Below are 14,094 nucleotides of genomic sequence, written 5' to 3'. Positions count from 1 at the left end.
TGCAGTGATAACACTTGGTACTTTAGAAAGCATGTAAAATGTAGCAGTGATTACAACTCAGTTCTCTAAATGTTGAGACTTTGCTTGCTCTCTCATATTAAGATATTATAATGAAAAAAGAAGTTGACTTTCCATTATTGTTAGTCTTTGTAAAATATTCTTGGTAGATACCTGAAATCATTTTTTGCATAAAATAGTAACAGTGCTTTAAAACTTATGACAGAATTTACCTAAAAATCCTAGATTTATTTTGTTTCCTAAGTTGTTTTAATTCCAATGTTAGCTCTCTCCCCCTGCCCCCATTTAAGGTATTCAGGAATACTGCAGTCTTTTATTTGTCACCAATTGGTATATATGAATACTGATTTGACATTGAGGAAGGGGGATATCGTTTTTAATCAGACCTAGTATATAGAGCACAATTTATCCAACAGAATATTAACATATTAAAGAGATTTAGGGCACAGATGAGAGTTTCTTAAAGTGGCTTTTGGCAGAACAGTGCCTGAAATACTAAGATTAGAGAAACCCAATTGCTCCTCTTAAAACATACTGCTGTAGATGAGCCTTTTTATTACTGCAACAGAGTTTGTGGAGGACAGAGACCAAATTTGTCTTTCGTAATTAAATAAGAGGAAATTAAAGCCAACTCATGTTATTCCTGCTACTCATATGTTCATAGTTTCTTACTTTAGATGGATTTGACCAGGCATGAAACTTTAATATAACTAGAATCTAGAAGTACAGAATGTCATGACTCTGGATTTACTTTGAAATTTATTCACATGGCCAGCCCAATTTATTTGTTAGTTTCTAAGGCTCTCTCTCTTTTCTCCTTTTCAGTTTCATTTCTTTTTGAGCCATGCTCTGAAAGATTTTTTTAAGAAAATTATCTTCCATATTGCATGGAATTGTGAACTAATGCTATATATTTCAGTTACTCTAATTTTTTATTTTTTTAAAGTAAAAGTATTCATCTAAAGAAATTTAGTTCTAATGTAGTTGGGATTGCGAACAACTTTTTCTTTTTCATCTGCAGCACTGCCTCCTAAACCACCAAAACCCACTACTGTAGCCAACAACGGTATGAATAACAATATGTCCTTACAAGATGCTGAATGGTACTGGGGAGATATCTCGAGGTAAGGCTACAGAAACTTCGTTTTCACTAGATACAGAGAGTTTTAGATTAAAAGAAAGAAAAGCACCAGCTTGCTAAGTTCCATTTTTAGGATATCATCCAACATAAGCATGAAGCATAGTTGGTTCTCTTCCAAAGACGACCAGAAAAAGTCACTGAGCACTGGAGAACTGTGGGTGCTGGATGCCAGAGGAAATTAAATACCCGGGAAGTTTCATTATTGACAGAGATGTCAGTGAAGTGCCAGAGTGAAGTGGCACTGCCTAAGAACAGAGTGTGAAGGTACTCTATCTATTAAGCACAACTCTAAGAATTCTTGCCTTAAACACAATAAGAAAACAATGCCATTTTATGTTAGCTTTGGGAAGGGGGAGTAAGGTTGGAGAAACCTTTTTGAGATCATGAGTTTCTGTGCTCATTTGTCAGAGAGATTGTAATGTTTGGTTGAAAAAATAAAAACTTAGTACCACAGATACACCAATAGTGAAAGTGATATGCACCTGTTTGTGATGAGACTGCAATTGCTAACATTTCTATTTAAACAAATTATTAGCTCTTATTAGTAAGCTCTGAAAATGCAATTCATTAATTTAAATCTATGTGGGCAGGAGGAATATGGGCACTCACTGTACTTTCCACTTGATTTTGCTGTGAACCTAAAACTGCTCTAAAAAATAGCCTATTTTAAAAAATATAAATCTGTGGTCACTAAACCTTAAGATGAGCATTGTTTTGTGTTTTCATTTCAGGGAAGAAGTGAATGAAAAACTTCGAGATACAGCAGACGGGACCTTTTTGGTACGAGATGCGTCTACTAAAATGCATGGTGATTATACTCTTACACTAAGGTAAGCCAGGGAATATAGCTGAAATTAGGGTTTTGGGCTGATATTAAAACATATTTCCTTATTCCAAAATGTTAATACCTTTATTTTTATTTTGTTTTTACAGGAAAGGGGGAAATAACAAATTAATCAAAATATTTCATCGAGATGGGAAATATGGCTTCTCTGACCCATTAACCTTCAATTCTGTGGTTGAATTAATAAACCACTACCGGAATGAATCTCTAGCTCAGTATAATCCCAAATTGGATGTGAAATTACTTTATCCAGTATCCAAATACCAACAGGTAATAAAAACTGAATGAATTATCCAGTTACGATGTTTAGACAAGATCCTTTTAATACTTAGAAAACATTTGAAGCAGATGAATTACATGTAATCAAGTCTAAAAAACTTGACACTCGTAATTACATAATTGCAATTTTAAAGATGTTTCCATGTCAGCTATTTTGTTAAACAATTGTTATTTGATTAAATACCTTATCCATTGAATTTATTTTAATCTTTCTAGGATCAAGTTGTCAAAGAAGATAATATTGAAGCTGTAGGGAAAAAATTACATGAATATAACACTCAGTTTCAAGAAAAAAGTCGAGAATATGATAGATTATATGAAGAATATACCCGCACATCCCAGGTGAGTTTTCTATGAAAATCAGATTAAAAAATAAGAGTTCTAAACTTTTAAAGACTAACATGGAAAAAAGAATTTAAAAGGTTGAGTTTTTACGAATGAGGTGGGGGTGAGAGCATTTATTTGTGAATCATTGTTGATTATTCTAGCGTAATATCTCTAAAGCTTTAAACCAAAAATTTTAAGTATCAGAATAATAAATTAAGTTCACGTGATAACTGAAGCAGTCACTGAGTTTCAAGTTGATTTAATTCGTGATAGAAGGATCCTGTTTAGATTGGAAGTTAGTAATAACTGGAAGTTTCACAGACTTGTCTAATTCCTGAAATGGAGATTTAGGCATTAATATATATCCTACCATGAAAAGGAAGGGCTATATACTGCTGTGCTTTTCTAGACCCTTATTCTTCACTGGTCACTCATGTATCTGGGAATGCCAGAGGGAATAGAAAACAACAGGGATGCTATAAACTACAATAGCTTTTAAGAAGATAAAAACTATAGGAAATTGCCACGCAATCATTTTTCATAGATTGAGAAAATTCTCCAGAGGAAATACTTGTTTCTGGGATACTGATTTAATGGATTTTATGAATTTGAGTCCCACTCTGCTAATAATACAGATCAAATGTCCTGGTAGTGTCTTGCAGTAAGAAATTGTTCTATGAAAGGTATGACATTATCTTTTTAAAATTATGTTGCAGGAAATCCAAATGAAAAGGACAGCTATTGAAGCATTTAATGAAACCATAAAAATATTTGAAGAACAGTGCCAGACCCAAGAGCGGTACAGCAAAGAATACATAGAAAAGTTTAAACGTGAAGGCAATGAGAAAGAAATACAAAGGTTGGTGTTTCCCTTGTTCTTGTGCTAGAGATAACCAAAATCCTCTAAAACCATTTAAAGATGATCTCGCTTTCTGTGCTTTGAATGATCACATGGACACAGGAAGGGGAATATCACACTCTGAGGACTGTGGTGGGGTGGGGGGAGGAGGGAGGGATAGCATTGGGAGATATACCTAATGCTAGATGACGAGTTAGTGGGTGCAGCGCACCAGCATGGCACATGTATACATATGTAACTAACCTGCACAATGTGCACATGTACCCTAAAACTTAAAGTATAATAAAAATAAAAAAATAAAAAAATAAAATAAAATATGTTGAGCCACTCCAAAAAAAAAAAAAATGACAGGAAGAGAAGCCACGCTTTACCTAAGGAAAACTGCTGGGAAACCATAGTGAAACTTTTCATAAACTTTGGGGACCGTTCCTGATGTACCCAGATAATAACAAATACATTTCTTTTGCCTGCAGGATTATGCATAATTATGATAAGTTGAAGTCTCGAATCAGTGAAATTATTGACAGTAGAAGAAGATTGGAAGAAGACTTGAAGAAGCAGGCAGCTGAGTATCGAGAAATTGACAAACGTATGAACAGCATTAAACCAGACCTTATCCAGCTGAGAAAGACGAGAGACCAATACTTGATGTAAGTATTTGAAATGGAATCCTATACATGAATAATTGGTGATTGCTACAATTCAGGATGAGTTAATGCGTTCTCTTTTCAAAACTGTTTTTCAGGTGGTTGACTCAAAAAGGTGTTCGGCAAAAGAAGTTGAACGAGTGGTTGGGCAATGAAAACACTGAAGAGTAAGTAGTTACTAAAGATGGTGATAGCAGAAGATTTTTCTCATTTTAGGAAAATGCATGACTTGCTTTGTTTTTAGAACAAGTGAGGAATTTTACTGAGTTTGGAACATCTTGTAGGAGAAAATGTATAAACTCAGTGCCATTATCCAGAATTTTAAAAAAAGAAAGCTTAGCTAAGGAGGACTAGGATTTATTTTTACTCATAATGCTGTGAAACAACTCTCTGTGTCCATAATGATGTCCCTGAACATCTGAAAAATCCCAAAATATTTTTGGAACAGTCAGAGAAAAAATAATTATGCTTAATATATTTTAAAGCTTAAGTATATACTTTGTTTGAATTAGTCAAAAACTGGCAATCTGCCTAGTCAATTTCCTGATCTAAACTGGATAAACGAGATTATTTTAATACCTTCCACTCTGCCCAGGTACCTGAGTGTGGTTGCTTGAAAACAGAAATAGTACAGTTGATTGGTAACTCTTTGTCCTGGGAGGTTGCACTGGAGGCTGAATACCAGGAGAGGAAAACTCAGGTCGGGCAGAGGCAGGCATGTGATGGCCAGTCTGACTGGCTTGGTAGGGGCCAGGAGGGAAGTGAGGGGGGTATGCCTAGGGAAGACAGCAAGGCAGGCTGATGGCTCCTGCACTCTTCATTTAGAAACTTTCTGTCCTGCCTGCCTAGCCAATATTCACTGGTGGAAGATGATGAAGATTTGCCCCATCATGATGAGAAGACATGGAATGTTGGAAGCAGCAACCGAAACAAAGCTGAAAACCTGTTGCGAGGGAAGCGAGATGGCACTTTTCTTGTCCGGGAGAGCAGTAAACAGGGCTGCTACGCCTGCTCTGTAGTGTATGTATCTCCAGCAAACTTTTCTTTACAACATCTCGTGAAGAGATGTTTCATTTATTCATTCATTGAGTTTTGGGGGCAAAGATTTGACATAGTTTTAGTCTTGAATAAGCTTACAGTACAATAATGTAGAAGAGAAACCAAAGCAGCTGTAATACCATTTTAAAGTCTAGCCAGAAGTGTATGTTAATACAGTCTAATAGATACCTACTGTTTAGTTGGAAGACTAGGTTTGGATTCCCATTCAGTGCTAATTAATCATGAGAAATCGCCAAGTCTTTTTTTCTCATCTTTAAAATGGAAGTGGCAGTGCCTGCCTTTTTTGCCTCTCAAGGCTACTATAGTTAGAATCTGAGGTAATTTATGTGAGAACATCACCCATAGGAAAAATACTCATCAGGAACAGGTGAAAAAAAAAAGGATTCTGATCATTATCCTTGAGATAGGTACACCCACATTGGATCACTGACATCACCATTTCCAAGAAATTAATGTCCTCTAGTAGGGAATGGTTCTAAAAGTATGTTACACTCCATGATCACCTTTCATTTAATGAGAGAAATAGTCCTACAGCAAAGAAGGGTACTTTTGTCCTTACTGTGCATAAGGGCACATGCAGAGATGGAGAGTTGTGCAGACACCTCAAGGACAGCCAGAAAGAAGGAATCCTATGAATAGTCATAATGGGAGTAATAGTAACACTGCTAGTCATGGAGCACTGCAGATAGTTGTCCTCATCATGATTGGAAGCTACCACTTGTTGCATGCTTACTGCATGTCAGGCATTCTATCTAGCATATTGCATGCATGATCTCATTTCATTTCTCAAAGTAACTGTATTACATACATTTTACTATTGTCTTCCCTTTAAACCATTTTAAAGATGAAAATACAGTCAGTGAAGCTGGGTTACCTACCCAAGGCACTCGGCCAGGTGTCTGTTGTAACCTAGGACCCTTTCCCCAAGTTGAGACTGCACAATAATGCTTTTTATTAAAGATGCCCTGAAGAGTTGTGAATTGTCTTGGACAAGCTCAAAAGACAGTTTTTCTTCTCTCCTCTCTAGGGTGGACGGCGAAGTAAAGCATTGTGTCATAAACAAAACAGCAACTGGCTATGGCTTTGCCGAGCCCTATAACTTGTACAGCTCTCTGAAAGAACTGGTGCTACATTACCAACACACCTCCCTCGTGCAGCACAACGACTCCCTCAATGTCACACTAGCCTACCCAGTATATGCACAGCAGAGGCGATGAAGCGCTTACTCTTTGATCCTTCTCCTGAAGTTCAGCCACCCTGAGGCCTCTGGAAAGCAAAGGGCTCCTCTCCAGTCTGATCTGTGAATTGAGCTGCAGAAACGAAGCCATCTTTCTTTGGATGGGACTAGAGCTTTCTTTCACAAAAAAGAAGTAGGGGAAGACATGCAGCCTAGGGCTGTATGATGACCACACGTTCCTAAGCTGGAGTGCTTATCCCTTCTTTTTCTTTTTTTCTTTGGTTTAATTTAAAGCCACAACCACATACAACACAAAGAGAAAAAGAAATGCAAAAATCTCTGCGTGCAGGGACAAAGAGGCCTTTAACCATGGTGCTTGTTAATGCTTTCTGAAGCTTTACCAGCTGAAAGTTGGGACTCTGGAGAGCGGAGGAGAGAGAGGCAGAAGAACCCTGGCCTGAGAAGGTTTGGTCCAGCCTGGTTTAGCCTGGATGTTGCTGTGCACGGTGGACCCAGACACATCGCACTGTGGATTATTTCATTTTGTAACAAATGAACGATATGTAGCAGAAAGGCACGTCCACTCACAAGGGACGCTTTGGGAGAATGTCAGTTCATGTATGTTCAGAAGAAATTCTGTCATAGAAAGTGCCAGAAAGTGTTTAACTTGTCAAAAAACAAAAACCCAGCAACAGAAAAATGGAGTTTGGAAAACAGGACTTAAAATGACATTCAGTATATAAAATATGTACATAATATTGGATGACTAACTATCAAATAGATGGATTTGTATCAATACCAAATAGCTTCTGTTTTGTTTTGCTGAAGGCTAAATTCACAGCGCTATGCAATTCTTAATTTTCATTAAGTTGTTATTTCAGTTTTAAATGTACCTTCAGAATAAGCTTCCCCACCCCAGTTTTTGTTGCTTGAAAATATTGTTGTCCCGGATTTTTGTTAATATTCATTTTTGTTATCCTTTTTTAAAAGTAAATGTACAGGATGCCAGTAAAAAAAAAAATGGCTTCAGAATTAAAACTATGAAATATTTTACAGTTTTTCTTGTACAGAGTACTTGGCTGTTAGCCCAAGGTTAAAAAGTTCATAACAGATTTTTTTTGGACTGTTTTGTTGGGCAGTGCCTGATAAGCTTCAAAGCTGCTTTATTCAATAAAAAAAAGAAATGAAAAAGATATATGAATATGACAAAGTATTGCTGAGTCCAACAATGTTGTTTTAAGACTCTTAAAATACGGTACCTGGCAATGTTTATTTCATAAAGAATTGTGAACTTCTTGAATCTAGGGAGGGGGAATGTAGTGAAGGGATGTATCAAGTGGGGTGGTGGGAGGGGGAGGCAAGGTTATATGCACTTTCTCATGATTTACAGAGAAGTGAATAACTGCAAAGTGAAGTTGCTTCTTCTACTTCAGTCTTCTCTCACTTTGATTTGCTAGTTGTTATCAATTAATGACAATTACAAACCTACTGTATCTCTAATACAGTGTGACTGGTCAGGTATTTCAGTTCTTAGGAAGGAAGTGCCAAGTTTGTTTTTGGGTTCCTGGAACAGCGCTCACCTTTGTTTAGAACACTGGTTTAAAGCGATAATCATCTCTGTCACATTAGACTATCCATCATGACCAGCAAATACTCATTTTAGGAAAAAAAAAAAAGCATGATCTGAAAAATACTTTTGGTGGTATGTTGGTTACCCTCCTAGCTTTCCATTTGGTTTAGAACATAAAGCAAATAGACACAGTCATACTGTCACTGCTCTGGACTGTGTGGAGCTCGCTAAAGTCATGGTCATTGCAGGAATCCAAGTGGCAGTCCTTCTCATTCATTCTAATCATTGTATGTGCTTCACTACGGGGGGGAAAAGGAAACGTTAGCATCATGTTTCCCATTTAGGGCAGGAGTGAGAGGTCTCTCTTCCTGATTTAGATATGCAAAAGCTGGTATGTTCAGTAGGAACTGTACATGTGTTGGGAGGAATAAAGACTAATTAGCAACCATAATATGGTCACTACCCTAATAGACTAAATGAAATCTTGCAATTTCAAATTACTCTTTCTCCATATTAGATTTACCCACAGCTATATTTCTGTTTAAGTACTAGGGTGAGGGTTTTCTGTTACTTTGTTTTTTAATGTTGTTCCTTTTGAAAGAATCAGTCTTGCAGCTGAGTGAAAAATCTGTAGAATGTATTATTTGTCCTCTTTACATGAAGCTACTCATACTTAAGCAAAAGTCAGTCTTATAGCAAGACTGTTAACCCTCAAACTTGACTCTACTGATCTGACCATTTCCCTCTCATCGCCAGACAACTGACGATTTCCCTGGTTTTAGTCTGCGTCTCTGCTTTAAAGTTATTGTGATATCCTTCTAGATCACACACGAGTCTAACAGTTAATTAGTTAACAGTTTTTAAACTAGGTTTGTGGGTATTTTTTTGGTAGCACATGTATGCTATTACATACAAATTTTTATTTCTAAAATATAAGATCTGAGATTGAATATTTTCATTAAAAGCTACAGTTTTGTGAATTTTTGTGCTTCAACATTCTTTGCAAGATGATACGGTATTTAGGCATTTGCCTTATTTTTGCATCTCACAAACATAAGTGCAATAGATCTTTTCATTGAACAGCAAAGTAGGATTCATCATTCCATATGACTGAGTTACACCAGACCTATTCTGCCCAATGCCTTTTTGATTGCAGTGTAGCTTGCCCACCGCATTTGTCGTTTTAGATACTTTGCTAGCCGGCCACTTTGGATTTCATCAGACAGTCCTAACAATATTGTCTGAACGGCTGAATATGAATAGATACAGCAGAGGCACTCCTGATATATGATTTTTATCCATGCATCAGTTTTTCCCCCCCAGTGTAGCATCCTAAAGATAAAGCCAGAAGCTAAGCTGCAGTGAGGCTGTGATTGGGCGTAGAAGTGGGAGCATTGGGACCTCACATTACACACACGAGAGATCATAACCACGTGAAAAGGCAAAAAGCATGTGTTTGCAACATCTGATAACTTCATGGCCTTTGATAAATGTATATATGTATATGTGCATGGACTGTGTTTCCAGTACACCTTTCAGCCAAAACAGATCCACAGTAGTTGTTGAGTTCAAGTACAGAACAAGCGAACGTCTAGTACAATTCTTATTTATGTGTATGGGATTTTTCCCTTTGAGGTTGCTTTGTTTTGTCTTACAGAGGTGAAAATTATTTGCAAGTGAAGTGAGAAGTTCATATTTCTTTGGCTTTTTTGTGTTTTTAAAAGTTACTCCTTTTAGGGAGCTGGTCTGATGACTTGCTTAGCTTGGAAATCCTTGTTTTCAGTGTGTCGAGTCAAAATGTGTTTATGTGAGCTGTCACTGTGGGGAACCAATTGCTTTGTCATATAGCTGGTTATGAACTAGTAACATGTTTGGGAAGTCCTACTGATGTTCCTTTGGAAGAAAAATTCTGCTGGTTTTAACAACTGTGCTTTTGCTATGCATGGTATCCAAGTTAGTTGAAACGCAGACCCTGTGATCTGTTTGAGTTTAGGGTCATTTTTAGAAAGGGGCAGTTTAAAGCACAATGTCTCACATGGGACAAAGTTCCAAAATGCCAAATTCTTATTTTTTAAAAAGCTAGTTCTATAAAATACTGGTATTATGGGTGGGGAGGAAATAGAATTGAGTCAATTGGAAAGACTATCCAACTTAACATGAAACTTGTCACCATGAGATAGCATTAGCTGCCCAGGATGCTGCCATATATATATATATATATATATATATATATATATATATATATATATAGTATTTAAAAAAATCAAAACAAAAAAAAACTCATTTATACCTGTGTATTTTTTAAAGCTACAATCTGTTCAATGTTTTTACAAATCTGTTTATATGACATTGTTAAAATAAAGTTGGTCTTTTGACGAGAGGGAGGATGTCACAGTCAGTTGTAATTTTGCCTTCACAAGGCAACTGGGGTGGGGGGTGGGGGTAGTGTGCCTCCTTGACATTTCGTTCAAGTTATAGATTCAATGGAGCTATGTCTTGTTTTAAGTTGCTTTAATGCATTGTATTAGATCTTCAAACAGAATAAAGGTTGTTTTGAAACAAGTTTTGGGTTGAAATTTCACTTATCACCTAAGAAATCTTTCTAAAACAGCTACCTTTTGGCTTATAAATGTTGCTGCTATTTCTGTTGTCTCCCACCCACCCCCTTTTGATTGTTATCACAGTATCTCATTTTTGTAAAGTTGAGAAGGACATTGAGTGGTCACATGTAAGTAATACATATAAGCTGTCTTTCATAATTTCACTGTTTTTTGAGACGGAGTCGGAGTCTCACTCTGTCGCCCAGGCTGGAGTGCAGTGGCGCTATCTCGGCTCACTGCAAGCTCTGCCTCCTGGGTTCACGCCATTCTCCTGCCTCAGCCTCCCGAGCAGCTGGGTCTACAGGCGCCCGCCACCATGTCTGGCTAATTTTTTGTATTTTTAGTAGAGACGGGGTTTCACCGTGTTAGCCAGGATGGTCTCGATCTCCTGACCTCGAGATCCACTCGCCTCGGCCTCTCAAAGTGCTGGGATTACAGGCGTGAGCCACCGCGCCCGGACAATTTCACCATCTTAAATGAGGAAATACCTCTAGGTGATGTCCTTTCAAGGCACGTTCTCGCTATAGGAAGACTAGAATGCCCATCATCCTTCAATTCTCGCCTCCTCCGCATTCATCCCCAAACCTTGAGAATCATCCTCTAAGAACCAAGTGTCCAGTTTTGTCTCTGTTGTGCAGTCTGCATATTTTGAACACTCACAGTGCAGGGATGACATGGGACTGTAGACAGGGAGCTAAGTTACACCTCAAATGCAGATTTTACATTGTATCACCTAGTCAAGATACACAAGTCTTACTGTAGGATAACTTTCCCATTTGTTTTGATTGCTAAGTGGACTTAAGGCAATACCACTTTGCATGTATATGGTGTTTACATGTAGACACAGTGAGGGTCTAGACCTGAAGACATAGTCTAGTAGTAGAGGGGAGAGGGACGTACAAATAATTACTCTCAGGGCAACAATGACTAATATTTTTTGAGTATGGCAGTAGCTCCCAGACTGATGTTCTGCTTTCCCCCTGCTCTGTTTGGTATCACAGAGAACTATATTCGCTGGAGCTCTTGTCCTGGGGCTTCTAGGTGTCTCTTCCCTGGCTCTAGCTCCTGCCAGGTAGACCCTCATTTTCAGGTCTGAGCAAACCCCCTCTGCTCTAGCTCTCAGGAGAAGGCTCTGGAAACATTACCTACTCCCATTTTTTACTCTAGCCCAAGAAGTGGTTGCAGCTTTATGCTGTTGCTAAACGTCTGGTTTCCCTCACCACCCCCATTTGGTTTCTGAACCCTTCCCTCACTCAAGTAATTATCATTCAATTATTCCAGTAAGAGCTAGGGTAATTCCCCCCCACATACACACACTGGTCTCTGACATATCAAGTGATTATTATCTGTTAAACTCTTTGTTTTACTCTTTCCACAATTACCTGGGTAAGATGATTATATTCCCATTCTTTAGATGAGAAAACAAGCATAGATGTGAGATGACTTGCTCAAGATCATGCAGCATCTGAGAACAGAGTTGAACGCATAGGCTTCTCAAGCCAGAGCTCTTTGCCCCTCTGCTGTAATGTAATAGACTTTCAATGGAAAATGCACAAGAGAATGCAAAAAAAAAAAAAAAAAAGGCTCACTGGTAACTTTTTGCTGGGGAGGTAACCATGTGGCTTTCAATTAGTAGACAGTGCACAGGTGGTCAATGATGAATCACAGGAAATAGCCTGGGCTTGCTTTAAACCAGTGGTTCCCAAAGTGTGGTTCCCAGACTAACAGCATTCACATCAGCATCACTTGGAAACCTGTTAGAAGTACAAATTCACAGGCCCTACCCCTGACCTACTAACTCTGACACTGGAGCCCAGCAATCTGTTTCAACAAGCTCTCTGAGTGATTTTAATGTATACTAAAGTTTGAAGATCACGACTTTAGATCACCTGCTTACTGAAATAGTACTTCTAGCATTTTAACTAAAAACCATTACCATTAATGAGTGATATGTTACTTTCTAATTTATGTTCATAATGTAGGCCATAGGAAAAAGAAAATAGATTGATTTGCAGTTTAGGAGACCCAGTCTGGTCTTTTTATCTGTCTTTAACCAGCTGTGGGAAGTGGGCCAATTCAAGGCACCTTCCAGGCCTCCAACTCCTTATCTGTGAGATAAAGGTATGGGCCTCTGGGACTCCTTCTAGAGCATATGCTGTGATTAAGTGAGCTGAATGAAGATTCCCAGTCCCCCAATTCTCCATTTACAACTTGACCACCAATTTTAACCCACAACTAATGGTCCTTTATGTTGCCAGTGACTATGGCCAAGTGAAAGCATGCCTAGAATTGGGGTATACTTTTCTTGCTGACATCTTAAAAGTGACACTTGAGGCGAATCTAAACTGGCAGCCAAGTTCTTGACAGTGTGGAGACAGTGTATTTGGAAATGACACTCTGCCCAGCTACCTGAAGCGTGAAGTGCTAAGAGAATTTGGCCTACCAAACCCTCTGGGGCATGGTGGGAGGCAGGAAAGTAGAGTCTGTTAAGACCTGATACAATGTCAGTCAATTTCAAAAACCCTTTTTTTTCCCCCGAACTTGTCCCTTAAAAGGTCTATTTAAAAATAAAAATCAGTTGCAATATCTTAAAGAGACAGAATTGATTATTCACTCTCCAAACTTCAGATTATCTTCTCAAAAGATAGCACTTTGTAATCTCCAGTTTGGTATTGCTGTCATAAATCAACTCAACAGAAAACCGCTGAGATGCTTTGGGGGAGGGAGGGTGTGGAGGATAAATGAGTAATCACCAACATGCTAATCTGCATTTTGCTTTCCAGAAGGAAAAGAGAAATTCCCTTCTCTCTGTAGCACTCAATCATAACAGTCTGAAGCATAACCTCAGGCTTAACTTGTTAAATAAAATATTCTAAATCTATACCTGTCTTGACAGGTGTAAAGGTTTGGCCTATAATATGAGAACAGGACAGTCAACCTCTAACTACCACCACTAATCACATTAGGAAGAAAGTTACAAGGGAGGTCTATTCATCACCAAGACTGCTCATTAGAATTATAGTTTTGACTGTGAAATATACCATACGTTGTAAGACTAACTCGCTGGAACCAATTTATTTATGGAGCTCTCATTTCAGAACTCAGTGATTTATAGTCCAAACCCTCACAAATCAAAAAATGGAGATAACTTCATCACAATGGAGATGATGTGCTAGTCACTTTATGTCATATTTACTGTCCTCTAACAGAGGCCCAGTGCCATGTTTAAAACTATTTAAAATAGTTTTGTTGACAGTGATGATGATCTGTTTCTTTGGACCTGCGAGGATAAGACATCCAACGAGATGTCTAATGTACTGATTCATTCAAAGCTTTATTGAGCACCTACTATTTGCTGGACACTATTTCCCTCTGAAGGTCCAGTGATAAGACAGGTGAAATCAAAGATTACAGTCTGCTGGTGAAAGCAAACTCAAACAACTGCCCTCTATCATGAGATACAGAGAGGAATGAACACTAAGTCTCAAGCAGGCCTGCATGAGCAGCTAGGCCAAGCTTCAGAGAGGAGTTGACATTTCAAATGTTTCCTACTCTAGTAAAACAGGCCCATGT

The 14,094-nt window shown here is 38.1% G+C and overlaps 1 protein-coding gene across 4 annotated transcripts in view; it reads left to right on the top strand.

Moving 5' to 3' along the window:
- PIK3R1 (phosphoinositide-3-kinase regulatory subunit 1) overlaps window positions 1–10,483 on the top strand; it is an 85,408-nt gene extending 74,925 nt beyond the window's left edge. For 3 of the 4 annotated variants that reach the window (XM_003806793.7, XM_008957505.6, XM_008957496.6), the window contains 9 exons: window positions 1,040–1,142; window positions 1,891–1,989; window positions 2,093–2,273; window positions 2,499–2,624; window positions 3,326–3,468; window positions 3,942–4,118; window positions 4,214–4,282; window positions 4,965–5,135; window positions 6,202–10,483. In XM_003806793.7, the coding sequence (XP_003806841.1) occupies window positions 1,040–1,142; window positions 1,891–1,989; window positions 2,093–2,273; window positions 2,499–2,624; window positions 3,326–3,468; window positions 3,942–4,118; window positions 4,214–4,282; window positions 4,965–5,135; window positions 6,202–6,391 (1,259 nt within the window). In that variant the 3' untranslated portion in view covers window positions 6,392–10,483. Of the gene's footprint in view, window positions 1–1,039; window positions 1,143–1,177; window positions 1,424–1,890; window positions 1,990–2,092; window positions 2,274–2,498; window positions 2,625–3,325; window positions 3,469–3,941; window positions 4,119–4,213; window positions 4,283–4,964; window positions 5,136–6,201 lie in introns of those variants that run through there. The other variant, XM_008957510.6, reaches the window with a different exon arrangement.
- The last annotated feature ends 3,611 nt before the right edge of the window (window positions 10,484–14,094 follow it).

Source organism: Pan paniscus, chromosome 4, assembly GCF_029289425.2.
Source record: "Pan paniscus chromosome 4, NHGRI_mPanPan1-v2.0_pri, whole genome shotgun sequence".
NCBI classification, from domain to species: Eukaryota; Metazoa; Chordata; class Mammalia; order Primates; family Hominidae; genus Pan; species Pan paniscus.
The sequence above is the reverse complement of the archived record's forward strand: the minus strand, read 5'-3'. Positions and strand labels throughout refer to the sequence as shown.